General features: G+C 40.1%; 1 protein-coding gene across 5 annotated transcripts in view; it reads left to right on the forward strand.

The window, feature by feature from the left end:
* The first annotated feature begins 1,534 nt into the window (after window positions 1–1,534).
* Window positions 1,535–26,744, forward strand: part of SECISBP2 (SECIS binding protein 2) — a 36,827-nt gene continuing 11,617 nt past the window's right edge. Inside the window, exons 1-10 of one of the 5 annotated variants that reach the window (XM_024563349.4) lie at window positions 1,535–1,687; window positions 2,596–2,741; window positions 8,780–9,029; window positions 10,118–10,241; window positions 11,787–12,016; window positions 14,090–14,168; window positions 15,683–15,891; window positions 18,967–19,089; window positions 20,554–20,643; window positions 22,043–22,175. In XM_024563349.4, coding sequence (XP_024419117.1) covers window positions 1,652–1,687; window positions 2,596–2,741; window positions 8,780–9,029; window positions 10,118–10,241; window positions 11,787–12,016; window positions 14,090–14,168; window positions 15,683–15,891; window positions 18,967–19,089; window positions 20,554–20,643; window positions 22,043–22,175 — 1,420 coding nt within the window. In that variant the 5' untranslated portion in view covers window positions 1,535–1,651. The remainder of the gene's footprint in view (window positions 1,688–2,595; window positions 2,742–8,779; window positions 9,030–10,117; window positions 10,242–11,786; window positions 12,017–14,089; window positions 14,169–15,682; window positions 15,892–18,966; window positions 19,090–20,553; window positions 20,644–22,042; window positions 22,176–26,744) is intronic. The other 4 variants (XM_024563351.4, XM_024563352.4, XM_024563354.3 and 1 more) reach the window with 4 other exon arrangements.

The following is a 26,744-nucleotide window of genomic DNA, read 5'->3' on the forward strand; positions in this document are numbered from 1 at the left end:
TTTTGGGATGATTTCAGTTTGATGATTTTGGTCCTGAAGAAATAATTAAAGGGATTTAAAACAGCTTCGTGTGATGAGGTTATCATTTAATTTACTTACGAAGAAACCAAGAACCAGGGATAAATTCACTAGAGCTAATTGTCTAGGGCCTCCATTTGAAGAGTAAGGAGCCCAACTTAATACTCTCTGGGCTGCTTCCACTTACGTAAGAATGGCTACATCTATTGGCCTTGGAAGAAACCACTTAATCCTGTTACTCCCTTTACCAGGTGGGGATGTTGACTGTAAAACGTAACAGCATCTTTTAAAGTTTGAAAGCACTGTAAAAACCCCTTCATGCCATATTTTATTTTTTGTCTTGTGAAGTTGCTTTTTTAGCTGCTAGGGAAACATTTTAAAGCTAATGCAGTCTATCTTCATTGGTATGCTGGAGAATCTTTTAAATATGCTTAAGGTAAGACCGCAGTTGGGTGGTCCTCTGTATGTCCCCCTTTAGAAAGGGGTGACTTTACACAAGTACAATAAAGACTGAAGCAACCTAGAACTTACTCCTGCCTTCGGGGACCCATCAGTTAGAAGTCTACAGCTAGCAAGTCAACAAAAAGATGACAGAATTGGCAAGTAAACTTTATTGCATTTAGGGCAGACCGAAGAATACTGAGAGGTAAGGGGGGACGACCCCCTCCCCAACCTCCAGCACTGATTACTGCCACCAGACCCTGAACCTCTGCAAGCTCTGGAGGTTTGGCTGTGCCCAGGCATGTTTAATTTAACCACACAGACAGAAACCTGAAGAAATAGAGCTGCCTGCATTTTTCATGCTTGAAATACTGTACTTGGTAGTCACTCAATCCCTCTGGGTGCAAAGTACAGGTTTCCTAGAGTTAACCTCAAGCCTAGTATTCTGAGCCTAGTCAACTCCTACGTGTCAAATAACCCACTCTGGTAGCAACCTTAAGTAATTCCTACACCTTTCTCCCAGCTCCAGTGCAAGTCAGGAGTTCCTCCTGGTCTCACCCCGCAGCCTCCCTCACCTCCGCGTGACCCCCGACTCCCGTCCATTTCTCACCCTACTTCCCTCTGGATGGCATTTTTCCCTCCGGGAAAATCAGACCACTATTTTTCTCTCTCCTCTCTCCCTTTCCCAGCACCCTTCCTACTAGTTAACAGCTAATAGGTGAAAAGAACTGGGCAATTTTGAAATTCTTTTCCGTGGTTACCTCCAAAGTTCCTCAAGTTAGGACACTAAGTCTTGTTGGTTTTCTAGGTATGTAGAACTTAACGGGTGTGCACTTCTCCTAAGACCCCAACCTACCGCACTCCCGCCCCGCTCCAGGTCCCGCTACCCCGTGTGGACTCCTCATCCGGGACTGGCCCACCCGCATTCCGAGTGCCGCCCATTGCCTTTGCAAACAGTAAGGTACACAAGAGCTGGCCACATCAGTTCAGGGTTAGCTTGACCCACCGCCCCCACCACAAACAGCACTCCCCACCGGAAGCGGGGTGAGGCCGGGGCGCGTTTCTGTGACGTACTTCCTGGCGTCCTTTCGGAAGGATGAATAGTGGTGAGGAGGAGTGATCCGTTCCTGTCCGCCCAGCCGACAGGGCAGCTTCTGGCTTCCTAGGCTGGGCTGCCTCCGATCCGCGGGCCATGGCGTCCGAGAGGCCTCGGCAGCCCACGGGCGAGGTGAGGATCCTGGCTCCAGGCGTCCTCGAAAACCGAGGGGTGCGGACGGGATTGGGGCGGCGCGGGGCGGGCAGCCGGTTCCCCAGCCCCGGCGTCCGCATCGCCCACTGCTGAGTGGGTTGAGAAAGGACACGGTCGAGGGGACACTGCGCCGCCGCGCTGGCTCCTCGCATTCGTGGCCAAGAGTGGTTAAAGTAGCTCTCGCTCAAGCGTATTTTGAAGCGAGAATCTCCGCTAGACGTACGCAGCGTAACCACTAGATGGAGCCCAGGGAATTGCATAGATTGGCTTTCAAACTAGTCAAACACCTTGCTTAAGAGTTGTCAGTGAAAGTAAATCAACACGTGTCTAAGAACCAAAATCTACTTTAAAGTATTCCAAGGGTTTATGGCAATAGATGTTCTAGCAAAACGTTTGCTTTTCAGCAAAACTCTTAGTGGTTCACTGAGTGAAAAGAAAATGGTTCGTGTAACTCTTGAGAAATTCAATGGAAATAAACTTTTGCAATGTGTTTTGTGCTATAGGTAACGATTGATTACCCACAGTGCTATGGTGCTGGCTTATCCCTAGCTACAGCTGAGAGAGATAAAATACCCCTATTCTCAGCTAAAGCTAAGGATCCCTTAGTTGTGGTCCTAACTATATAATCTGGGCTGCATTTTACTTTCAGTATAATTGGTGTCTTATTTTTCACTTAAATATTTGGTGGGCCAATTTTTCTAGTTAAAAAAGCATTGGGGAAGAAATGTTGGCAAATGATTGTCTTTACTAGGCAGAGATTTTTGAACAACAGCGCTGGGATTAGCATTTCGGGGGGCTGCCAGAATGGAGCCACTCCGGGTTTTTTGTTTGTTTACGTTTGGTTGATCTCATAATGTATGTAGCTATAACCTCGTTTTTTTCCTCAGGGCATCAAGTTGTCAGCAGATGTCAAACCATTTATCCCCAAATTTGCTGGGCTCAGGGTGGCATGGTTAGAATCATCAGAAGCACACGTGTTCCCTAGCTGCGCAGCCACGTACTATCCTTGTGTTCAGGAACTACCATTGCCTGAGTATGTATTTTTATAAATGCCTTGCCTTACCTGAGGACTTTGTTTCTTGGCTTTCATGGTGACTAGACTTTACAACATGCTGGCTAACACATTAAAGTTCTCAAAGCAACTAGAGAAGATGCTCCTTAGCCAGGAACAGTCTGAACCAGTAGCACAACTTAAGTGTGTCCTGCAGCAGAAACTGAAGCTTCAGTTCTCATTTTCTTTCTCTATTCTCAGGTATTTTTGGTAAAGAAAGTGTGTAGACTACATTGCATTTATTTGTAGGAAGTGCAGTTTAAGGGTTCATTTGTGCATACAGTTAAAACTATGTCATGTATGTGATGGCAGATGAAATGGCAGGGGGTGAGGGGGCAGGGAATGGGGTAGAGAAAAACCCAAATAAATAAGCAGGCTCTTCAGTTTTAGGGTTTGACGTTTAAAAATCTTGCTGTTGAAGGAATGGGGGCTAGCAATCGTAGCTGCCTCTGCATGGATAATTCTTTACAAATTGCCTGGTTTTGCTTTCAATCATTTTGTTTTATGTGTGTCTTATGGAGATGGTTTCTGCAAAATTGGGTTATAAATTTTTCTAAATTTGAGTTGAAAGAGGGCTATGTTGTTTACATTTTTTTCCTTAGAATACATTCTTAAGTTATTTACAGAATGGTTTCATTGTCAGCTGAATTTAGAAAAATAAGTGTTAAACTTTTCACCTAATTGTGAAGATTATTCGTAGATTTATTTTTAAGGTATGAATCACCTTTTTGCTATGTAAGAATTCTTTACATTTCTTTGATGTGCGTCAAGTTTGTTTCCTTTTTTCTTTTTTTTTCCCCACACCTACATGGTGTAATTGAAAACTGTTTATACTTCATATATATTCTAGGATTATATCCACAAGATTGAGAATTGGAATGAGTAAGAAAATCAATGAGTTGTCTGGTATATTTAGGAAATATTGAAAATTGTATTTTTTGACAAAAGTTGAAGACCTACCTGTATTTGCTAATGGTCTTTGGTAGGAATACCCAAATTTTCCAGTGTAATTTCATCTTTTGTAAAAGGGGTGTTGGCATGGGTCTCATCTGAGTTGTTCCCTACCATGGGTGTTTCACATAATAAAATACAAAATACATCTCAGTGACAAGGTTTCTAAGCCATCTACTGGGTGGTATTCTGGGAACTCAAAATAAAGGTGGAAAACATTCATATAGCTAAAGCAATGTCCTGGCAGTAGCATGAACTGTGATTCAAGGCTCAAGGATATGCAGTACTAAGTTTAAACATTATGTCCTTAACCCCTGATCCTTTTTATCTTTGATTTTGATTTTTTTTTTTTAATTTTCATTCGAGGACATGTTCGTTGATTTCTAGAGAGAGGGGAAGGGAGAGGTAGAAACTTTGATGTGAGGGAGAAACATTGATTGCTTGCCTCCCCTGTGTGCCCCAACTGGGATCGAACCCACAACCTCGATATGTGCCCTGCCTGGGAATTGAACCGGCAACCTTTCAGTGTATGGGACAATACTACAACCTACAACCAACTGAACCACACCAGGCAGGGCTGATTTTAATTTTTAATTGTTTATAACAAAGGAAGTGATTGGCTGACAATATTCCTGACTGGCAGGAAAATGCTTAGGGACAGAGGAGGCATGAGATCAAAGAGGAAAGGTTAGAAAGAACAGGAGCCTTTAAAGTGAGGAGGAAATGGGGAGACTTTATCTAGGGGAGAACAGATTATCTAGTCGTTTCTAATGTAGGTTAATAAGTGCATTGCTCTAGTCAGATTTCATCTAAATGGAGATCTCTTGCTGCCATGAAGAAAAGGAGTAGCCTTTTCCATAACAAACATATTTCCTCTTTCCTGTTAATTCCACTATTACAGCCTTACTCTGTACATCCCCTTAAAAAGGGGGAGTAACCTTTTACAGAATCTGTCTACCTCCAGTGCCTCTAACAGTGCACTCAAAAGGGATTTCATTTATTCAGTTGGGGTTAAATATTGTATGGGAAATGCTAGATGCTAAAGGGGAAAGACTATCTCCTGAGCTCTCAATCTTTTGACTTGAACTAATGGAGATGAAAGAAAATGTACCAGTCTTCTCCAAATTTATATTATAGACAAGACAAATATTAGTAGAGGTATTCTGGTATATAGAATTGCCCATTTGGAAAGTACTGATTATTTACTGGTATAATGAACAAATAGAGGCTATGTAGACAAAACAAATTCTCTCATTGTTGCATTTTGTTTGGGTATTCTTGTATATGTTGACATCTTTTCATGGTTGCCACATCCATGAGGTTGACAGAGAAGTGTAGTGTTATTTCTCCCATCCAAGTACTAACCAGGCCCAACCCTGTTTAGCCTCCGAGATCAAATGAGATCAGGTGCGTTCAGGGTGGTATGCCTGAGACTATAGTGTTATTTCTACACATGAGAAACAGGCTAGAATTGCTTGACCAAAGTTATTCAGATAGGTAACACCAGAATCAGAATTAGCATTTAGTTTTTCTACCCTGAGTTCAGTTTTATTTCCCAAAGCTGCTGTTGCTGTTGGCAAGAGTTTGTTGAGCATTCTCAGCATCTTGCAGTATACTATGAAATGTCACAATGCACAGATGGATGCTTTTAAGTTAAAACCTCTCAGCTTTGAGAACTAGCAGTGCTGTCAGTATGGCTCAGATTGGTTTTGTAGGTGGAGTGGCTGGATCCCTGACAGCTGCTGGCCTGACCAGAGGGATCATTGGAAAGATGTGTTGGGAGATAGTAGAAGAGAAAGTTCCCATTTTTAAGGGGGTGTCATTAGGCAATTAAAAGCCTACATAGTACAACTGAAAGTTTAGGTTTGCTGGGTATGAAATAGGGAGCTTTTGGGTTCACCCCTGGATTCTGGCTTGACTTTAAGGGAGAGGGGCTAAAAGCTTTGACTGGGTTCCAGGGACTGGAAAGAAAATACATTGAGACCTGCTGTAAGAGAAAAAGGATTCTGTGGTTATCCATATGGGTGTTGGTGGGAAAGGTGTATAGCAATTTTCAATTAATAGTTAGAAAGAATCATAGAGTCATTTATGAGAACACAAGTTGGAAGTAGGGCTAGTTTGGGGACCGGATGTTAAATTTTAGGTTTATAGGTACCAGATTGGGGGAAAGTGAACTATTAAGTGGAAGTGATACATAAGTTGGAATTAGAGGGCCGGAGGTGATAAAGGTACTTTGATTGCAAGGTGATTGCAAGTATTGAGATATATATATATATATATCCTGAACAGATCAGTGAGAGGCTTGGACTCTATGAATCTGACAGGTGAGATAGAGTACAGGGGAAACCATGCCAAAGAGGAGGCTTTGGGAGGTGGGCGAGAGCAAGAAGAGGGCAGGACTTACAGGCTAGGAAATTCCAGGTTAGAGGAACTTTTCTAGTGGTGTGATAGAGGGGCCAAGCCCAGCCAGTTGTGCTAAAGAGGTGACAGTGTGGCAGGAAGGAAGTCCTAGAGCAGGTTGCCTTCAAAGGGCCAAAATAATTTTAGGACTGTATAAATGTAACTAACTACTCCTTAACTGTTAAAGAGTTGAAATTACATTCAGTCCTTTGAAGGCAACCGCGAGACTAATGTGGCCCCCGGTGAAAATGAGTTTGGCACCCCTGTCCTAGAGACTCATGATCATTGGTGCGGATGGAGCAAGGAGAACAGGAGCAGAGGGATCAGCAAGTATTACACAAATACATGACAGAGTTGAGCTGCTGCTATCAAGGGGGAATGAGTGAGGATGACACAGTGGGCATAAAGGAGATAGTATTACTATGGTTAATGGTCATCTGGGCAGTTTATGGCAACTGGAATTTTACAGACAAGCCATTTGAAGAGTTGTGCATATAATTGTATTTACCTTGGGTGGAAAGGAAAAAAAAAACTTTTCAGAGGAGGGAGGACCAGTGATGATAGATTGTGGAAAACTAGATTGTGATAGAGCGAGGACCAAGCCAAAGTCTGCTAACTCAGGGGTGAACATTTTCTGGATGACAGCAGTCTTCAAAGTCACCACTGAGGCCCTGACCAGATAGCTCATTTCATTAGAATATTGTCCCAGTATGCCAAGGTTGCAGGTTCAATCCCTGGTCAGGACACATAAAAGAAATAACCAAAGAATGCATAAAGAAGTGGAACAATAAGTCAGCGTGTTTTTCTCCCTCTCCCTCTCCCTTCCTCTCTCCCTGGCTCTCTCTCACCCTCTTCTCTGCCCTCCCTCTCCCCCTCACCCTCCCACCTTCTCTTGCTCTAAAAGATCAATCAATTAATAAAAATAAATTTAAAAAGCCACCATTGGATCTGTCCTCTTTTTCTTCTTTACCTAAATTTTATTGGTCTGTTCATTTATCCAGTTTTTGGACTTGAGACAGTCTTTCTATTTTTTCTATCAAATCATCTTCTTTGCCCATCTTGTAAAGAACAGATTCCTCTCACCTACATCTGAGCCCCATTAGATTTTCTGAGCATCACATAAATAAAATGGGGAGTCACGTCTAGGGTTAGCATTTGGGGAGTGGGATGCAGCTTGGAGACTCCCTCTTCTCTTCAAAGAGCAGCCCTAGCCAGATGGTCTGTGGAGCAGAAAAAGTTTAATAAAGGGGTTTTGTTTCATTTTTAATTAGGAAAATTTCATTACCAGAATAAATTGTTGATAAGTAAAAGATGTTACAAGATCTAAACCTATAAAATATCATGAATTAATACCAGACAGTCTGTGATTAGGTACTGCATGAAAATGAGAGCAGTGACCATCCTCACGGTGTCTTCAAAGTCCAACTTGGTCACAGTGACCCTCTCTCTCCTGTTCAGGCTCTTACTTGCAGTAGAGTAGAAATAGGACTTCTAATAAGAGTGTTGGTACCCAGGCCCATATCTCCTGATGGTTGGACAGTTGGAAGATCATATAGGATGTCCCATTATTAGCTTTGAATTTTCCTGCCTTTCAATGGACCAGCACACTGGGATTTCACTGATTTGCTGCAAGAAAATTTTCAGCTGTGGAAATTCACAGAAACATCTAGTGCTTGGTTGTGGGGATGAAAAGGTTGTGATTGACGTTTTAACTCAACTCTTTAGCATTTTGTCAGTGTATTGGCTTTCATTGCAAAATGGTTGAATCCTCTGGCCATGTACCAAATTTGCTGAAAAATCACTGTTACACTGTATTTTGGTTTAACCTAGCAGCTTAAGCAAATTAGAGCAATGGCAGAGTTCACAGATGGTGTCCATCTGGTCAGCAGGATGTGTAATTCCTGGACCACCATGCTTGAAGCATCCCTTTTGTAGCTCTGGCCCTGCAAGTCAGCAGAACATGGGATGTGGTGGGCTTGAAACAGGGAAAGGGTTACAGCAGGATGTCTCTGGGCACCCAGAGTCTCCAGGAGGCAGGCCTTGCTGGTTATCGGGATGGAGGCTGGATTTGGGTTGTGGCGTCCTCTGTAGAAAGAATAGTTTCAATGTCCCGTTTGGCCAAGGTTGCTGAGAGACTTTCCCAAATATTGGACATCTTGAGAGTGAAAAGCTGCTGGGGCATCCTTGGGCTTTCCTGATGCTCATTATAGTAGGGTCCTCTCAAAGATGTTCCAGCCTGGTAGTAACAATAATTAGGTCAGCATCTGTCTTTGCAGGTTAAGAAAGAAGGGCTCAGAGGTTTTTTTGGCTTTTAATTAGAATTATTTCAATGTAGAATGAATGACCTCAAAGGTAATGAAAGTTTAACTTTTTAAAAAAAAATCTTATTTATCTGTTTTTAGAGAGAGTGAAAGGGAGGGAGAAAGAAAGGGAGAGAAACATCAGTGTGTGGTTGCATCTCTTGCACCCCTAACTGGGGACCTGGCCCGCAAGCCAGGCATATGCCCTGACTGGGAATTGAACTGGTGACCCTTTGATTTGCAGGCCGGCACTCAAACCACTGAACCACACCAGCCAGGACAAATGTTTAACTTTTTTTATTGCAAAATATTAAAGCTCTGTGGTTTGTGATATGAAATCTGTAACTAAAATTTACTATTTCTATTTAGGCAGAAACTCTATCCTGAAGATATGGCCTTTGGAGCTTCAACATTTCCACATCACTATTTATCATCTGAGATGGCTCTTCATCCATACACTTGTTCTCCTTACAACCTGGAGTCTACACAGAATGTTTGCCCAGTGCCTGGCTCCCATTATGATTACAGTCAACCCAGTCGTTACCAAGGCTTTCAGAGGGTGAAGCCACGGTATGAGCACATGAACACTCTCCCACAAGACACAAAAGCCCTGTTTAAGGTCAGTAAGTGCTGTGGTTTGGTTTGGAGACAAGCACTCAATCCACTGAGTCACACCAGCCAGGAATGCTGTGGTTTTGTTGGTCATGTTAGCATTTAAAATGTAAAGAACTGATCAGTTCTTACATTAACTTAAGCATTACTCATCTTTTTTGTGGTATTTAAGAATTGATTTGGTCTAACCTTTCTTAAAATGGTTGAGTTGTGAATACAGTGGTACCTTGGTACTCATTGTTAATTTGTTCTGGAACTTGTGACGAGTGCCAAAACCAACGAGTACTGAATGATGAAGCGTTTTTTCTCGTGGGGCGATGTCGTGACTCATACAGGTTCTAGCAAGTGTGACAAGTCCCAAGCAAGAGCTGAGTGCTGAACATTTTTTTCTCATCAAAATGCAATGAGCCAAGGGTTTGATGAATTCTGAAGCAGAGAGTACCGAGGTATGACTGTACTTACATATTTGCAATTTTAAACCTATTTTATAGTGGTATAGTTGAACAACTTGAGATTGAAATGTACCACTGGATCCACTTATGTGGATTTTTTTTTTTATTTTTTAAGATTTTATTTATTTTTAGAGAGGGGAAGGGTGGGAGAAAGGGAGAGAAACAGCAGTGTGTGGTTGCCTCTCATGCACCCCCTACTCGGGACTTGGCCCACAGCCCTGGCATGTGCCCTAGACTGGGAATCGAACCTGTGACCCTTTGGTTCACAGGTTGGCACTCAGTCCACTGAGCTACACCAGCCAGGGCTATATGTGGATTTTTTTAAAATAAATATATTGGAAAATTTTTAGGAGATTTGTGACAGTTTAAAAAACTGTGCAAACGGTGTTATTTAAAGTTTTTTTCCTCTGCCTCACTTTATTGTAAGAATATAGTATATAATATATACATGACAAACAAAATTTGTGTTAATTGACTTTATATTATCGGTAAGGCTTCCAGTCAACAGTAGGCTCTTGAGTGTTGCAGGATCAGAAGTTATATGCAGGTTATTTACTGCTGGGGTGGGAGTGCCCTGAGCTTCCTCTTTCAAGGGTCGGCTGTAGCTTTCCTAATTTGTGTTACTTTTTCATCTTTCCTGCAGAAAAAAATATGTGATGAACAAAAGTTTGACAATAAGAAGGCTGATGGAACTATATCATCTGATACAAAATCAGTAAAAGGCTCACATTATATGTCCATTTGTGCTGACACTAATTTGAAATCAGGTAAAAATATCAAACTCTATGTTTTGTGTTATGTCAACCTGCTCCACCCACCACAGAAGCTTTGCTGTTTTTGGACAGCTGTTTCTGCGGGTTTATTGTGAAAAGGTGAGGCCATCAGATGTCCTGTGGGATCCAGGAGGCCTTTCCTTCTGGGATGGGGACCTGTTGTGTGGGCTCTGATGTGCCCTTAGTATGTTATTTACCTTGTTTTACACAAGAACTTGTCTAAGGTCACATAGCAAGTAAGTCACAACCATAAACCTTAAAACACATCTTTAAATAAAAGCAGATCACAACCATATCCTTTGTATTATGTTTGGCCATGTTTATTTCTGACACAGTTTCTCTAGTATTCTGTTGGAACACTTCTTAATAGGTAGGACAGTTTGTCTTTGACTTTGCTTCTGTCTTAAACAATACCAAACCTGGGGCAGTATAGTTACTCAGAGGATACTGACTTTATTCATGCCAGAAGTCATGTGTGCTCTGGACTTGAAAACTACCGTTCTGGTCTGTGGCGGAAAGTTAGTGTTTCTCCATGGTGTTTTTGTTTTTTTCTGTAATTTATTTACAAGTGCAGTTTGATCATAGGCATCCCCTGTTTATATAGTGATTTAAAACCTTTGTAATAGTGTACTTACTGGGAAAGGTCTTATCGTTTATTTATAGGTATAATTTATGTTACTTCGTATATACATATTTCTCTTTGCATTGACTTATGAACTGGTACATGGAAAGGTAATAGGAAAGTTGAACATTTAACAATAATAATTCTGGTCTTATAATTAAATACAGGGACTTTATGGCTTTGCAACCTACATTGTCATTCATTTGCATTTGAAGGAAAAAGATAGGAAGGAGGTTATAAGTTCAATTCTACTTGCTTCCCTCCAGTTTCTTCTAGGAAACTAAAATAGGGAACATTTCTTACTTAAAGGAAATTTGTTAATGTCTCTCTAAATTTGTAAAACTCTAAAATGTGTATTAATAATAATCAAAGTGCCCAGCTGTACAATCGTGTTTAGGTAACTATTACATCAACATTAGAATTACTCCTGAAATTTTCGGAGTGTTACCCTGACTTGCGTGGCTCAGTGGGTTGGGCATTGTCCTGCAAACCAAAAGTTGCCCATTTGCCTCTCAGAGCACATCCCTGGGTTTCAGACCAGGTCCCCAGTTGGGAGAAGTTGGGGGCGTGTAAGAGGCATCTGCCCTGTGTTTCTCTCGCACATCAATGTTTCTCTCCCTCTCTTTCTCCCTCCCTTCCCCTCTTTCTAAAAATAAATAAATAAAATCTTAAAAAAAATTTTTTAACACTGTTTTGGTTTTTCTGCTTGGTGGCCCAACCAGAGAAATTGCTACTTCTGGTCATGTTATGTTTACACTGTTACACAGAAGATTAATAGCACTAGCAAAAGTTAGGCTTTTTGGACAATAACATGTTGTTGCATCAATAGCAGTAGATTTTCTATTCTGCAAGTTAAGCATGAGTACAGATCACCAAACATTAAAAATTTCCTCCTATTTTTAATTCTGTAAATACAGATGGTTATCTTAAACGAACAGACAGGAAATCCAGAATCATTGAAAAATGTGGACCATCTTCCAAACCTGAGTTTGAATTTACCAGGTTGGATTTTCCTAAACTGCAGGGTGCAGAGAACAATGAGATATTAGAGACACCAAAACAGCCCAAGTGGGGACCTTCACACTCTGCCTCTACGGACACTTCTCTTGTGAGAGAAGTGGTGAAACCTGCTCCGGTGTTAGCAGAGGTGAGTACAGGTTCCTTCCCCTTGTTTCCCTTTTTCTCTTTTGTTGTGTGAATTATTTACAGTGAGGCTGTGATAACTAGTGCTGCCATTTTCAAAGAATCACGTAATACACTTAATTTTATCTGTTAGCTAAAAGGTACAAGAGAAGATTCTAGCGTGAATCCAGCTGGTTAGATAGCCCATTGTGAACATCTCACTCATAGCATTGTGTTCAACAGCACTTTTTCAATACAGGCAACAAGATTTTATTTACTGAAATAGTAGTATTTAAAACTGCATAGTGTAATTTCTGATTTTCCAGACTTTTTATCTGTACCTCTCTTACTAATGATTCAGCAAATTCAGTGAAAGTAATTGCAATAAAGTGCATTCAGATTGCCACTTAGTAATTTTAATATATATATTTTTGAACAGGTAAGTATATATATATATACTGTATAGTATATATACAGTATACATATATATACTAAGAGAACAGGCTGTGTTTTAATGATTTTAATTTTATTACTGGATTCAGATATAATGAAATGGCAAAATGGGTAAATTTGTGAAGGGTACTATTCAAAGTTGAATTTATCAGTTTCCTTTTACCTTCAGTTCTGCCAGTCACTTTGAGATGTCTCTTAATGTACTCGCCTGCCCCGCAGCGTCTTCGGGGTTTCTTGTTCCATGCATATAGAAGCTTTCTGTCTTTATAAAAGCAGGCACCTATTGTAATTCTTCTATTTGTTATCTTTGTGGATGTTTTGAGGGACTTTGGAACTTTGGTGCGTGGGCTTGGTAAATGATGTTTTAGCATACATGTGGGGACGCTGGAGTTTTAAGAATGATACTGGCACATCTGTGCTGATGTGGAAGTTGTCTGTAATATGTTGATCTTTTAAAAGTTGATTGAGATGCCATTATTGGGATCTATATAAAAGTGATAGATGGGTGTTCATCTACTAGGCAGAGAAGTAAAGAGATGCTAGCTAAGCTGTAGACAGTGGGTGGATTTTCTTTAGAGAGGGAGAGATTTGGCAGACAGAAGTACTTTATTTAACTTTTATACATTACGTACATAGGTATTTGGAATTTTTAATTAGCCTATATTTTGAAGATTTTAAGAATGGCAAGGGCTCTAACTGGGGTGGCTCAGTGGGTTGGGCATGATCCCATAGACTGAAAGGTCACTGGCTGGATTCCCAGTCAGGGCACATGCCTATGTTGCCAGCCAAGTCCCAAGGTGGGGACATGCAAGAGGCAACCCAATTGGTGTTTCTCTTGAAATCAATGTTTCTTTCCCTCTCCTTCCCCCCTCTTCCCCTTTCTCTAAAAATAAATAAAATCTTTAAAAAATGGCAAAGAAGCTGTATTTTAAAATTAAATGATTACTTTCATTTTGATCCCATTATTGGGATCTATATAAAAGTGATACATAGGTATTTAAATCCTAGGCAAAGAAGTAGAGAGATGCTAGTAGCTAAGCTGTAGGTAGTGGATGGTTTTTCTTCCAAGGAAAGAGATTTGGCAGAAGGAAATAATTGAACTTTTCACATTATGGACATAGGTCTTTGGAATTTTTTTCCTCATGTAAATGCATCAACTTTAATTAAATATCTTTTGGTGTCTCATTAATTAAAAGATATTTAATTAAATATCTTTTGGTGTCTAAAGTATAAAACTATTATAATTTTTTTAATAGTTTCCTTTTTTTTAAGATTTTATTTATTTATTTTTAGAGAGGGGGGAAGGGAGGGAGAAAGAGAGGGAGAGAAACATCAATGCGTGTTGCCTCTCCCACCCTATTGGGGACCTGGCCCACAACCCAGGCATGTGCCCTGTCAGAATCAAACCAGTGATCCTTTGGTTCACAGGCCAGCACTCAGTCCACTGATCCATACCAGCTAGGACATAATAGTTTATTTTTTATTGTATTATTTTCCATTACCACTTATCCCCCTTACATCCAGTATTTGGAATTGTTAATTAGCATATATTTTGAAGATTTTAAGAATGACAAAGGAAGCTATATTTAAAGATTAAATGATTACTTTCAATTTGAAATAGTAAAATAACTGGTTTGCTTTTTAGGGTGAAATAGTGGTGAAAAATAATAATTCGACTGACTCTGTAACTGATAATCCTACCAATCCCTCTTCATGTACAAGAGGTAAGAGTGGCTACCATTATTATTACTTTTATTATTTTTAAAAGTCAGTTGTCTATTTCTTAAGTTCATTTTTAGTCTAGTGCAACTGAAATATTCTTATCTTAAAGCCTTCTTCAAGGCAGCTGAAGGGTTGTTGATAAACTGACATTGTTGTTAAAAGATTAAAGTAAATGAGATCCCACATGTATGTGTAAGGAGTGTAAGATAGCAACGAATTCTAAATGAAGTGTTTGTCCAGTTCATTGAGAAAGTTTATCAACTCAAAAATGACATCTTCCTTAAGTATTACCTGTACCAGAGGTTCTCAAAGTTTTTGGTCTCAGGACCCCTTAATACCCCTTAAACAGCCCCACAGAGCTTCTGTTTATTAGACAACTGTCAGTATTTGCAATATCTGAAGCTAAACAGAAATTTTAAAAATACTTACTAATTCACATAAAGTAACAATAATAAACCCATTGCATGTTAAATAGCATTTTTATTAAAAATAACTATTTCCCAAAATTAAGACAGTAAGGAGTGCAGCCCTTTTTTATATTTTTGCAACTCCTTAACAGTTGGCTTAGTAGATCTACCTTGGTATTTAGCTATTTCACTGTCCTAACTTTGCAGTCTGGAAAAGAGAGAGAAAGAAAGGGGAGTGGGAATGCAGGGGCAGGGAGCACCGATAACACATTTCTACTGTTAGGAAAACAGTTTTGACTTTAAGGGTCCTGGGAGCCTCAGGCTACACTTTGAGAACTACTGGTCTGCCCTGGCCTGGCCTAAAAGTAATACATTCAGTGAGTGTTCAATGGAGTCTGCTTTTGAAATTTTTGTAAGTAGCTTGTCCTAACAGGAGACATATTTACAAAAGTATTCCTGATTTATCCACAGGTGTGTTTTCTCTTGCATTCTCACGTCTGGTACAAAGATCTTCACTTCAGAGGCTACTTTAAGGATGTGTAGCTCTGTGGTGACAAGACCAGTCTGTCTGATGGTCTGAGGTAGCCACAGGCTGCTAACATGACCTGTCCATGTCCTGATGGCTGCCCTTTTGTATTGTCTGTATATAGAGTTTCATGGGCACCTAAGGAGTAGTATGGCTGTGATTGTGCCTGTGTTCTAAAAAGAAATAAATTTCCAGTTATTGTGATAGCTGAAGTCTAGTGACCTTTGACTTCTGTTAAATATACACATCAAGGTCAGTAGGGCAAACATTTGATCTTTAGCTTGTTAATTCTGTGTGTTTGCCATGTGGACATAATTGAAGATTGCTGTTTTTTAATTGAACCACCCCTAAGTAGAAACCAGTTTCTAGGAAGATTAGTTAACCTAACAATTTAATTCAGCATGCATGATCCAAGGAACACACAAGTTTAGTGAATATTGTAGTTTCCAAGAGGATGTTTTGAACAACAGCCTAAATTTAATTATGCTTTGAGTAATTACCTCACAGGATGCATGTTTGGAATTTCTAAGGAGTTTCTGTTTACTGCTGAGACTGTTCTCCAATTGTGGTTATCTCTGAGCAGAGTTATCCTGGACGCCAATGGGTTATGTTGTCCGTCAGACGTTATCTACAGAACCATTACCAGCCCCTAGAAATGTTACTTCTGTGATAAACCTAAAGACAGTTGTTTCAGCAGCAAATCCTAAAAATGGTAGCGTATCGTCTTCACAAGTTTTATCTTCGGATTCTTCCTACAACAGAGAGAAACCCATTGGCCATTCACCTAAAAAGGTATATGTCACATTTGGATAATGTAGGTCTCCTGTACTGCTGCATGGTCTTTTTTTCTTTTTCTCAAATGCTGACTGAAAGGGTTTCATTCTATACTGTGGTCAGTCATCTGAGTTGGTTGTGCTTGGGTTTGGAAAAAAGAACAGGACCTCAGTCAAGGAATGTAAGTAATAGCTTCATATGTGAGTGAGGGTATATGTTTTACACCAGTGGTCTTAACATATCTATGGGCCATTTTGAGTTTTTTAAAGGAGAGCTGCTGGCAGAAGTGTATGCTGTGGTGCTGCATTCTTTCTCCCAGTCTTTTGTCTACTGAATTTAAATTACTTTTATTGACTAGGGCATTAATTGCACAATAATTCAATTCCAAATTTTTGCATTCATTTGATTTATGCTACCAATTCTTGGTTGATTGCAGCTTACATACTATAAGATAGAATTTCAGAATTGACTTTTTCCTTTCAGTTCAAATCATTTTAAGCTATCATTTTTGTTGATCCCTAGATTTGTATCTTGAAGAGCGTTTTTAATTGGTCTAGATTTTGTTCTTGATTTTCAGTGTATTGATACATGAAGTCCGTCCAGAAGGTATCCAGCCATATAATATGAAAAATAAAGACATTCATTGAAAAAGATACAAGATACAAGAAACATTGTACATAGGACAATATGACACTTCAGTCTCCTTCAAAGTAGGCACCTTGGGACCTCACACAGTTCTCCCAATCACCATCAGTTGCCCCATCGTATTTTCCTGAATCTCATCAATGTTCTGAAATCTCTTCTCTTTCAAAGGTGATTTTAGTTTTGGGAAAAGCCAGAAGTCACAGGGTGCCAAATCTGGGCTGTATAGTGGCTGAGTCACCTGAGTGATCTGATGTTTTGCCAAAAAGCTCTGCACAAAATGTGATGCGTGAGCAGGTGTATTGTCGTGATGAAGCTGCCAATCACCAGTTGTCCGTAGAAGGCTTTCTGAATCACCTGGATAGTTTCTGCGTAGGAATGGTCAAGCACAATACAAAATTTGATGCAGATTCGTTGCTCTACTCACTCAGTCATTTTTAATGCAATGGCCACACAGTACACATGTTAACTCAATGGCATCTACAGCTCCCACTGACTAGTATAGTGAAGTCATCATTGTTCACTTATGTGCATTCCAGTCCACCCGCCATGACTGCCAGGTTACATGGATGTCGTGCAAACTGTTCTCGTTACATTAGCACTGGCTGGAGTTTTTCTGGACAGACCTTGTATTCTTTGTAGGCTGAAATATGGTTGTATTTCTTTAGCGCAGTGGTTTCCAGTCTTTTGAGGTATGAGGATACTTTTTGATACCCTAAGTGTCACATCCTGCACAGATGGGAGCTGTGCATTTATGCTTGGTTGATTTAAGGGAATGTGTGCAGGTAACGGTTATAGCAAGACAACCCTGTATGCTGTTCTACCCAGCTTTGTGCATTCATTTGAGGACATAGGAGGTGCAAGTGAGACCCCATCTGAGTACACCCAGAGGCCAGGGGCCCTGAGACCCCACCATGCTCTCTGTATCGGCATCAAAGGGTTCTCTCGCTGCAGCCAATCAAGTCACTCTCCGAAGTGATTTTCCTTATAGTTAACACTGTGAATCAACAGATATTTTATTTCCAAAGAATCATTTTAAAAAGGTGATAAAATGGAGGTCTCCTCTAATCTTCGAACCTAGATTGCTTTACATTGTACGTAGCAGGGATTATAGGGGTCTTAATGACTTTTCCCTTTGAAACTTTCGGTGTTGTAAATTTTTATTACTGAAATAACAAATATTGTGCTACAAGGATCTAATTATGGAAAAGGTCATCTTTCCCACAGCCCTTTGGTGCCCACTGCCCCCCAGGGAAGCCTGTATTAAACCTGGTGTGTACTCCACCTCAGGCTTCTGAAAACATAAACAAAGAGGTTTGTTTGGTTTTTTGTTTTTGTTTTTGTTTCTTTTCCTTCCTTAACAAAAATGTGGTCATTCTATATACATTAAACGTTGCCTTACCCCTTAAAAAAATACCATGGACAGCTTCTCCTGGTCAGTAGATAAACACTCATTTTAATGGCCACTGAGGCTTTTAGCTGTGAAGGTAAGTTCCCTTGGGGAATAAAGCAGGGCCCCAAACATAAAAAGGCACCCTCTTCGATCCCCATTCTGATGCAGAGGGACTAGCACTGTGCAGAGAGGTGCAGAAGCTGTCAGGGAGCGATTAGTGCTCCGAGGAGAATGTAGAGGGAGAGTCCAGATAGGGATGGGATGACTCTGGAGCTCAAATGAGGGTGTAGTTCTAGCCTTGATCCAGGTGTGAGTGTATGTGTGAAGGCCCTGAGGCCATTGCCTTGGACCTGATTGAGGAAAGGTCAGGGGCTGCAGAAAGGGTAGAAGGGGTGAAGTCAGATTCAAGATGTTTGGGATGGGCCCAGACATTCTAATTTGAAGGCTGAACCATTTGAAGGTGGTTCTTATGGGCAGTCAGTTTTAGGAACCACTGGGTCCTGGCGATTGAAATGGCACACCTGGATTTATAAAAAGACTTAAGTCAGAATTAGGAGAATTGTTAACATGGCCTTCTCAGGGTGAAAACTGGCTTATATCTAAATCTACCAGTTTCAAAATAATGAATGTAACAACTGTTCTCATTGATCTTTTCTTCACAACTATTCTCCTGAATGCTGGCTCTTTGGAAAATAGAGAATGAGGAGGCAAACTCTTAATAAAATCCCCATATAGTTATACAATTTGATATCTTTTTAAATATTTTATTTATTTATTTTTAGAGAGAGGGGGAGGGAGGGAGAGGAGAGAAGGAGAGAAACATCAGTGTGTGGTTGCCTCCCACACATTGTGTCCCCCCCACTGGGGATCTGGCCCACAACGGAGGCATGTGCCCTGACCAGGAATCGACCCAGAGACCCCCTCATTTGCAGGCTGGCACCCAACCTTCTGAGCCACACCTGCCAGGGCAACAACTTGATATCTTAATTTTGTTCTCATACAAGGAATTAAACATTCTATTGAATGTCCCAAAAACCCATGGTTTTGTTTTGTTCTAGTCTAAAGCAACACAAGGTGGTGATCCTGAGCAAAATGAAGCCTCAAGAAAGAATAAGAAAAAGAAAGAAAAGTCTAAATCAAAATATGAAGTCCTGACAGTTCAAGAGCCACCAAGGATTGAAGTATATATTTATTTCTTCCCTTGCGTGGTATAATATATGGTTCTGTCTTAATAGAAATGTGGGTTCATACTGGTTTTCTAAGGGAAGATCTTCAACATTTTCTTTAATCATCATTTCCCTAGTGCTAAAGAAAATAGCCATTATCTATTTTCCTCACCTCTTCATTTTTAGGTCCCGACACAGTACCTATCTCATAGCAGGCACTCAGTAAATGTTGGAGTGAATGAATGAATTTGATCTAGACCCAGGGGTGTCAGACTCATTTTCACCAAGGGCCACATCAGCCTCATGGTTTCCTTCAAAGGGCCAAAGTAATTTTAGGACTGTATAAATGTAACTACTCCTTAACTGTTAAGGAGTTGAAATTACATTTGGCCCTGTGAAGGCAACTGCGAGGCTGATGTGGCCCCCGGTGAAAATGACTTTGACACCCTTGATCTAGAGACAAAACTACGCATATTAAAATCAAATAGTTTGTGTACCATAGTATTACTATTTACCCCTATGTATCTTCTTTACCTGTTTTTTTTGTTGTTATTGTTGTTTTAATCTTTGCTTTGGCATGTTGGCTTTTGCAGGGCTTCCTTTTTTATCCAAAAATCTTATTATAATGTGCTTCACTAGAAAGAGAAATTTAGAATACCAGAGAGCCATCGTGGGGCCTGGTCACAAGAATGTCATGGATTTGCAAAAATGCTGTTTAAATTGTCCTGACTGCTCCAAGAATGTCTCTGTCCTTGGCTCTGACCGTGTTTTTCACAGGTCTGCAGTAGTAGACTCAGCAGCCTGGCTCCTGGTGCCCACAGAAGGGTCAGCGGTGTTGCGCAGATGTCTGGCTTGCCTAAGCCAAGGCTTTCCCACAAACCTGGGAGTTTGGAACATTTCCTTGAGATTAGTGGAGTCATGTTTGCAGGCCTATGACCATGGCAGAGCGTTATGGTTTGGGCCAATAAAAGAGTTCATATTTTTGTCCCTATTTCTCACATAACTTCTCCAAGGCACCTAAAATTTTGACAGAAGCACATAAGACATTTTAAAATGACTTAAATATTTTTTTAGAGGCCCTTTGCCTCTCTTTCCATTTTTTAGCCTGGTATCAGCACACATGACAGCACACTTACATCCTCTGGTTCTGGATTGATGGGTTTCCTAATGCAAAGCCTAATAGAAGGAAGGGTGCTTCAACACTGCCATGCCATGGTCGTCAGGGGCAGCTCTGTTTACTCCTTGGGGACCCTGCTCTTGTTTTCTGGAGTGGGAGGTTGGAACTGTGGTCTTTAAATTGGTTCTAAGAGTAAAATTAAGCAGAAGCCCTTAGGTAATAATTTTTTGATCTGTTTTGTATCTCCTTGGTGCACTTCTATGGGAGCCTATCATAGAAAATATGAACAAGGAGAAGGCTTCACTTGGGCATATTTGAGTCTCATGATTTATGAAGTGCTAAAGGGTGTGTGGTTTACTTAGGATGCTGAGGAGTTTCCCAATCTCGCAGTTGCATCTGAAAGAAGAGACAGAGTAGAGGCACCGAAATTTCAATCTAAACAGCAGCCACAGGTAAATTTTAGAGTGAAACCACAATTGCTTTAGGCCTAACTTTTCCTGCTAAACTGAACTCTTGAGGAAAAACTGCTTTCCAGACTTCTTTGTGTATGGAAAACTGTTTTTGTTTTGATTTATTCCTTCATTGCCGGAGGGCATCCAGTATGTTGAAGCAGAATTGCTTTTAAACTAAAACACTTTGCCACTTTTGTAATAAGACTGTTGATACCAACCACTACTATTATTAGAAAGGAGCGGAATACATACTGCTTATGAAGCTTTGATTTAAAGGAAAGAATGTAGATTCAATTTATTCAGGAAACAAGAATTCCTTTGTGAGGCAGTAATGTCTGACAGAGGGAAATAACAGAGCCACCTAAATTTTACTCTTAAGTAGTCAGAACAAACTGAAGAGAAGATTGTCCTTGTACCTCAGCCCTGCTGTGGATTCAGGATGAACTTATGGTTATTATCTAAATAGGGAACTTGTATACCGTATTTTTTGGACTATAAGATGCACCCCCTCCCAAATTTGGGAGGAAAATGGGGGTGCGTCATATAGTCCGAATGTAGCTTACATTTACATTGGTGAAATATTGTTACTTATGTTATTAAATATCTTACCACATTTTTTGCTTCAAATTTTTTTTTCCTATTTTCCTCCTCTAAAACCTAGGTGCATCTTATGGTCTGAAAAATATGGTTCTTTTCGGAATGTTTGTTGTAAGTTTTGCTTGTCAGAGGAGGGTGATTATTTTCACACTTGTGAAAAGTAAAATGCTAAACCCTTGTGTGAATTAACTTTGCATTACTATGTTATAATTTGGACACTCTATAGCCCACCTGTGCTGCAGCCCTCAGCCAGTGAGGTTTTGGTGTCCGGGAAGAGAACAGTAGGCAGGAGAGGAGGTGCTAAAGCAATGAGGCAGCCTGCCTGTACAACCTTTTACACTGTCTCAAAACCCAGTTCACAACTATGTCAGAAGTACTGTTTAGAGTATATCAAACTTTGTGTCTAAATTTAGCCCTCAACTGCTGGATGTGATTTGGACTTGTGTTAATTTTTGGCCATATCTCCCATGATTTAATGGCATTTGTTTGGCTCACTTGGACAGTTAGAAAATGAATAGGGCTAACGAGGCAATAATACTGACCAATTAGCCTCACATACAACAAACTTTTGTAGCCAAAGACTTTATACAGGTGTTGGTTTCTTGTCTGGAGATGTGCACTGCTGCTCCTAGTGGAGATGTGTGCATAATTGTAGGTGGTTTGATGTAAACCCAGTGTTGTGAAAGGAGAGGGAAGAAGTAAGTAACCACGGTGGAAATAGTGGCAGATAATGATTTGTTTGTCATACAACAAAAGCACAGTTTGTAAAATATTATAAAATTTTGATTTTTGAACTTTTTAGAATAATTTTAAAACTGGTGGAAAGAAGAGCCAAATTCCAGTGCAGTTGGACTTGGGGGGGATGCTGACAGCACTGGAAAAGAAGCAGCACACCCAGAGTCCAAAGCAGGCCTCCAAACCATTGGTGTTTTCAGGTAAAAGATGTTTTTAATCTCAAATGATTGAAAATCTTTTTCAGGTAGACTATTTGGTGATTTTTCTTTTGCAATCCAAAGTTTATAATCAAAACTATGGTACTGGAATACTGATAGACATAGACCAATGGAATAGAAATGATAGCACAGAAATGAACTCACATATGTATGGCCACTGGCTTTTTGACGGGTGCTGAGTTCATTAAAAGAACAAAGAACAGTCTCTTAAAACTTGGTTATAGGACAGCTGGACTTCCACATGCTAAAGAATAAAGTTGGACACCTACTTTACCCCATAAACAAAAATGAACTCAGAATGGATCAATGACCTAATTATAAGAGCTAAAACTGTAAAACTCTTAGAAGAAGGCAGAGGTAAATTTTTATGACCTTGAATTAGACAATGAATCTTTAGGTAGGACACCAAAATTAAAGACATTTGTGTATCAAAGGACATTCTCAAGAACGTGAAAAGACAACTTACAGAATGGAAGAAAATATTTGAAAGTTGTATCTGCTAAGGGTTTAATATCTGTATCTAATATATAAGAACTATAATTCTACAACAAACTCAAACAGTAGACAAAAGCACTGGAAACGACATTTCTCCTCAAGAAGATATACAAATGTCCAATAGCACATAAAAAGATCGTCATTAACCATTAGAGAAGTATAAGTCAAAACCTCAGTGAGGTAGTTCTTCATACTTACTCTGGTAGCTAGCTATAAGCAAATGCATGAAAATGACCAGCGTTGGCAAGGCATTGGGAAATTGGAACTCTTGTACACTGCTGGTAGAAATGTAAAAAGATGCATCTACTTTGGAAAACAGTCTGGTGGTTCTTTTGAATGGTAAATATAGATAGAGAATTGCCATGTAACTGAGTAATTGCACTCTCCTTTATCCAAAATAATTAAAAACAGACTCAGACACTTGTATACCGGTGTTCATAGCAGTATTATTTATAATAGTCAAAAGGTGGAAACACCCCAAATGTGTATCTGAATGGATAAACTAAATGTGATTTATGCACACAATGGAATATTACTCAGCCTTGAAAGGGAAGGACATGCTGCACATGCTGCCACATGGGTAGAGTTGAAAACATAATGCTAAGTGAAGTAAGCCAGTCACAAAAGGAAACATGTTGTATGATTCCACTACATGAAATTTCTAGAAGAGGCAAATTAATAGATAGTGGTTGAGTAGAGGCTATCAGGGGTTGAGGGGAGGGAGAATGGAGGGTTATCGTTTAAGGAGGACAGATTTTCAGTTTAGGGAATGAAAAAGTTTTGGAAATGGATAGTGGTGATGGTTGTACAACAGTATGAACATAATAGATGCCACTGAATTGTGCACTTAAAAACAGTTAAAATAGTAGATTTTATGTTACATGTATTTCACCACAACATTTCAAAAAGTTATTTAAATATGATTTTAAGAAGCAGATATGATGACACTGTTTACCTGGAAATATCATGATATATAAGTGCCCTGTACAGTTTCCAAGGCTGCATCTCATAGACGGGAATTACCTGTCCATTCATGGGGTGCAGCTCATAACAGTGTTGACTTGGTTCTGATAACGTCATTCTCCTCTCTGAAATGTCTTCTCATAGAGCCAAGACAGTTATAATTGCAACATGTCAGAGAAAGAAATATGCACATTTACCACCATAGTCTTTTAAGTATATTTCCTCCTTCTGAGGCAGTTTATTAATTTATTTTTAAAAGAAAATGTAGGCAATCAAGGAAATGGTTAAGAAGCTTTTTTCCCCGAAGTACTTTAAAGCAACTCATAGACATGTCATTTTATCTGTAAATAACCCAGTTAGCATCTCTGATAGTTTTATTTTTAACTAAACCACCCTACCATCCTCTCATCTAATAATATTAATGATTATTTCTTGTTTGCATATTCTATTCAGTCTATATTTGAATTTCCTTCATTGTCTAAGCAATTTGGGTAATTTTATTCATATCAGGATCTACAGGTTCATGCGTTACATGTCTGAGTAATTCTTACATATAATAGTCCCCTTTATCCATGAGGGATACATTCCAGGGCTCCCTCCCCTATAGTAGATACCTGAAACCACAGAAACCACAGTATCAAACACTGTGTACACTCTGTTTTTTCCTATATAATGCATACCAATGACAATTTTAAACTACTCTTGTGCTTTGGGCCAATAAGTAAAATAAGGACTTATTGAGCACAAACACTACAGTACTGCCATCGCTGATCTGAGACTGTTACTAAGTGACTAACGGGCAGGTAGCATGTATACTATGGATATGCTAGACCAAGGATTGATTCACGTCCCAGGCAGGCCAGTGCAAGATTTCATCACACTGCTCAGAATGGCATACAATTTATAACTTACAAATTTTTTATTTCTGGAATTTTCCATCTAACATTTTTTGGACTATGGTTGATCACAGGTAACTGAAACTGCAGGAAGCAAAACTGCTGTTAACAGGGGACTACTGTATACCAAAGCTTGGGACCACTGTCCTCCAGGATAGTCTTTCTTCAGATTGCTTTTCTCAGCTCATCTTGTGTTTGGTAAAGGCCTGTAGTGCTGTTATTGTGTATTAATGTTTTCACACCAATCCAGGTGCTTTGGTGGAAGTTGAACCATCTTTTTATCCCTATAACGAAGTCTACTCTTTCTCAGTAAAGACTATTAATGTGTGATCTCATTGTTTGAGGACATTTCTGGTAGTTTGTATTGATGATGACCCTTTTGAAAAGTCTCTTGCCACCACTTTGTTGACACCACCTTTGCAGAAGTCGGCTGTTGGTTACCATATGCATATCTTCTAACTATCTTATAAGGCCCTTATAAAAGACTAGTACTTTTCTAGTTGATTCTCTTACACTTTTCACACATAAATATATTTTCCCAATTCCCCTTGTGTGCAGTAGGTAACACTCCCTCCAGTCAATGTGATTATGATCACTACTTTATACTTCCATTGCATTCTCTGGTTCTGCTCTACTATCTTCACCTTATTCCTGTTCCCATGGGCAAGTCAACTTTTCCTTGACAGTTAACTTTGGGCTTGTTATGTTGGGTTTTTTTGTTGTTTTTTAATCCTCCCCCAAGGATATGTTTATTGGGGGGTTTTTGGCAGGCTGGGGGTGATACACTGAAATGAGAGAGAAATACCTATCAGTTGCCTCCAGTACATGCCCCAACTGACCAGGGATCCAACCCACGACCTGTTGGTGCACGGGACAGTGCTCCAACCAACTGAGCAACTCTGCCAGGACCTTGTTAAGTATTTTTTTGATGATATGGTCAGTCAGGTGTGGCTACAAGAGGAGACATAGGAGAAACTCAAGAAAAAGCAAAGTTTATTATGCTCTCAAGTCCTAGAGACAGGAGGCATGGCATACAGGGCCCACGTGGGGATGTACCAGGTAGGCAGGAGGCAGAGGGCAAAATGGAGGGGAAGGTTGAGTCCAGAGCATTTACTGGGAATTTTTCTCTGGGGACCCTCCTTCCCCAGGCCTACTGTTAGGACTATGGAGAGTCACAGGGCAATGGGGTGCAGGGGTGTAGACAGGAGTGACCAGTGCTGGTGGGCTTGGGTGGCAGATAATGCGGGAGCCTAGTTGAGGTCCTGAACTCACAGTTGGCATTGGAGATGGGGAGAGCAAGCGAATGTAGGCAGGGTTGTTATGGTCTTGTTTTTCAAGAACAGCTGATGACAAGAGCCAAGCCAGTTACACGTACGTTTTAAACATAATGGTAAGAGCACATTTCCACAGGTAGCCAGCATCTGTGCCGTACGTAGCCAAGGCTAGAAATGGCACAGAGCAGGGGCATAGTAGACACATTCTACACTGTAGCAGTGAATCACACAGGAGAGAGTTAATGGATACACCTGGTTAAAACACACTAATAACCTAAATTCCACACTTAAGGAGTTTGGGTAAATACATTTGGAAAAATATTGATGGTTGTTGAAGCTGGACAGTGGATACGTACTTTTTGCTGTTACGCTGTTCTCTTTTCTTTGATGTATGTTGTAAATTTTCTAATTAAAAAGTAGGGGGAAAGTATACATGAATGAACTATTTCCTGGGAGGGGGAGAGTAAGGTGTAGGAAGTAGAGCAGAACCAGAGAATGCAGTAGAAGTATCGAGTAGTGATCATAATCACATTGGAGGGACTTTTACCTACCACACATGAGGGGATTTGGGAAAATAGGTTTATGTGTGAAAAATGCAAAAGAATCAACTAGAAATGTTACAAGACTCTTACAAGGGCCGTACACAATAAAAGTTATGCATATGGTAACCAGTAGCTGACTTCTGCAAAGGTGGTGTCAACTGAAAGTGGTGGAGAGAGACTTACTCAGAAGGGTCATTGTAAGTCCAAACTACCAGAAATGTCCTCAGTCAAAGAATGAGATCACACATTAGTAGACTTTACTGAGAAACAGCAGGCTTCATTATAGGGATAGGAAGATGGTTCTTCCTGAATTAGTTAATGATTTTTTTAGATTCCCCCCCAAAAACACTTAAGTTACATGACAGTCATTGCCAGTTAGAA

This window comes from Desmodus rotundus, chromosome 1, assembly GCF_022682495.2.
Source record: "Desmodus rotundus isolate HL8 chromosome 1, HLdesRot8A.1, whole genome shotgun sequence".
NCBI classification, from domain to species: Eukaryota; Metazoa; Chordata; class Mammalia; order Chiroptera; family Phyllostomidae; genus Desmodus; species Desmodus rotundus.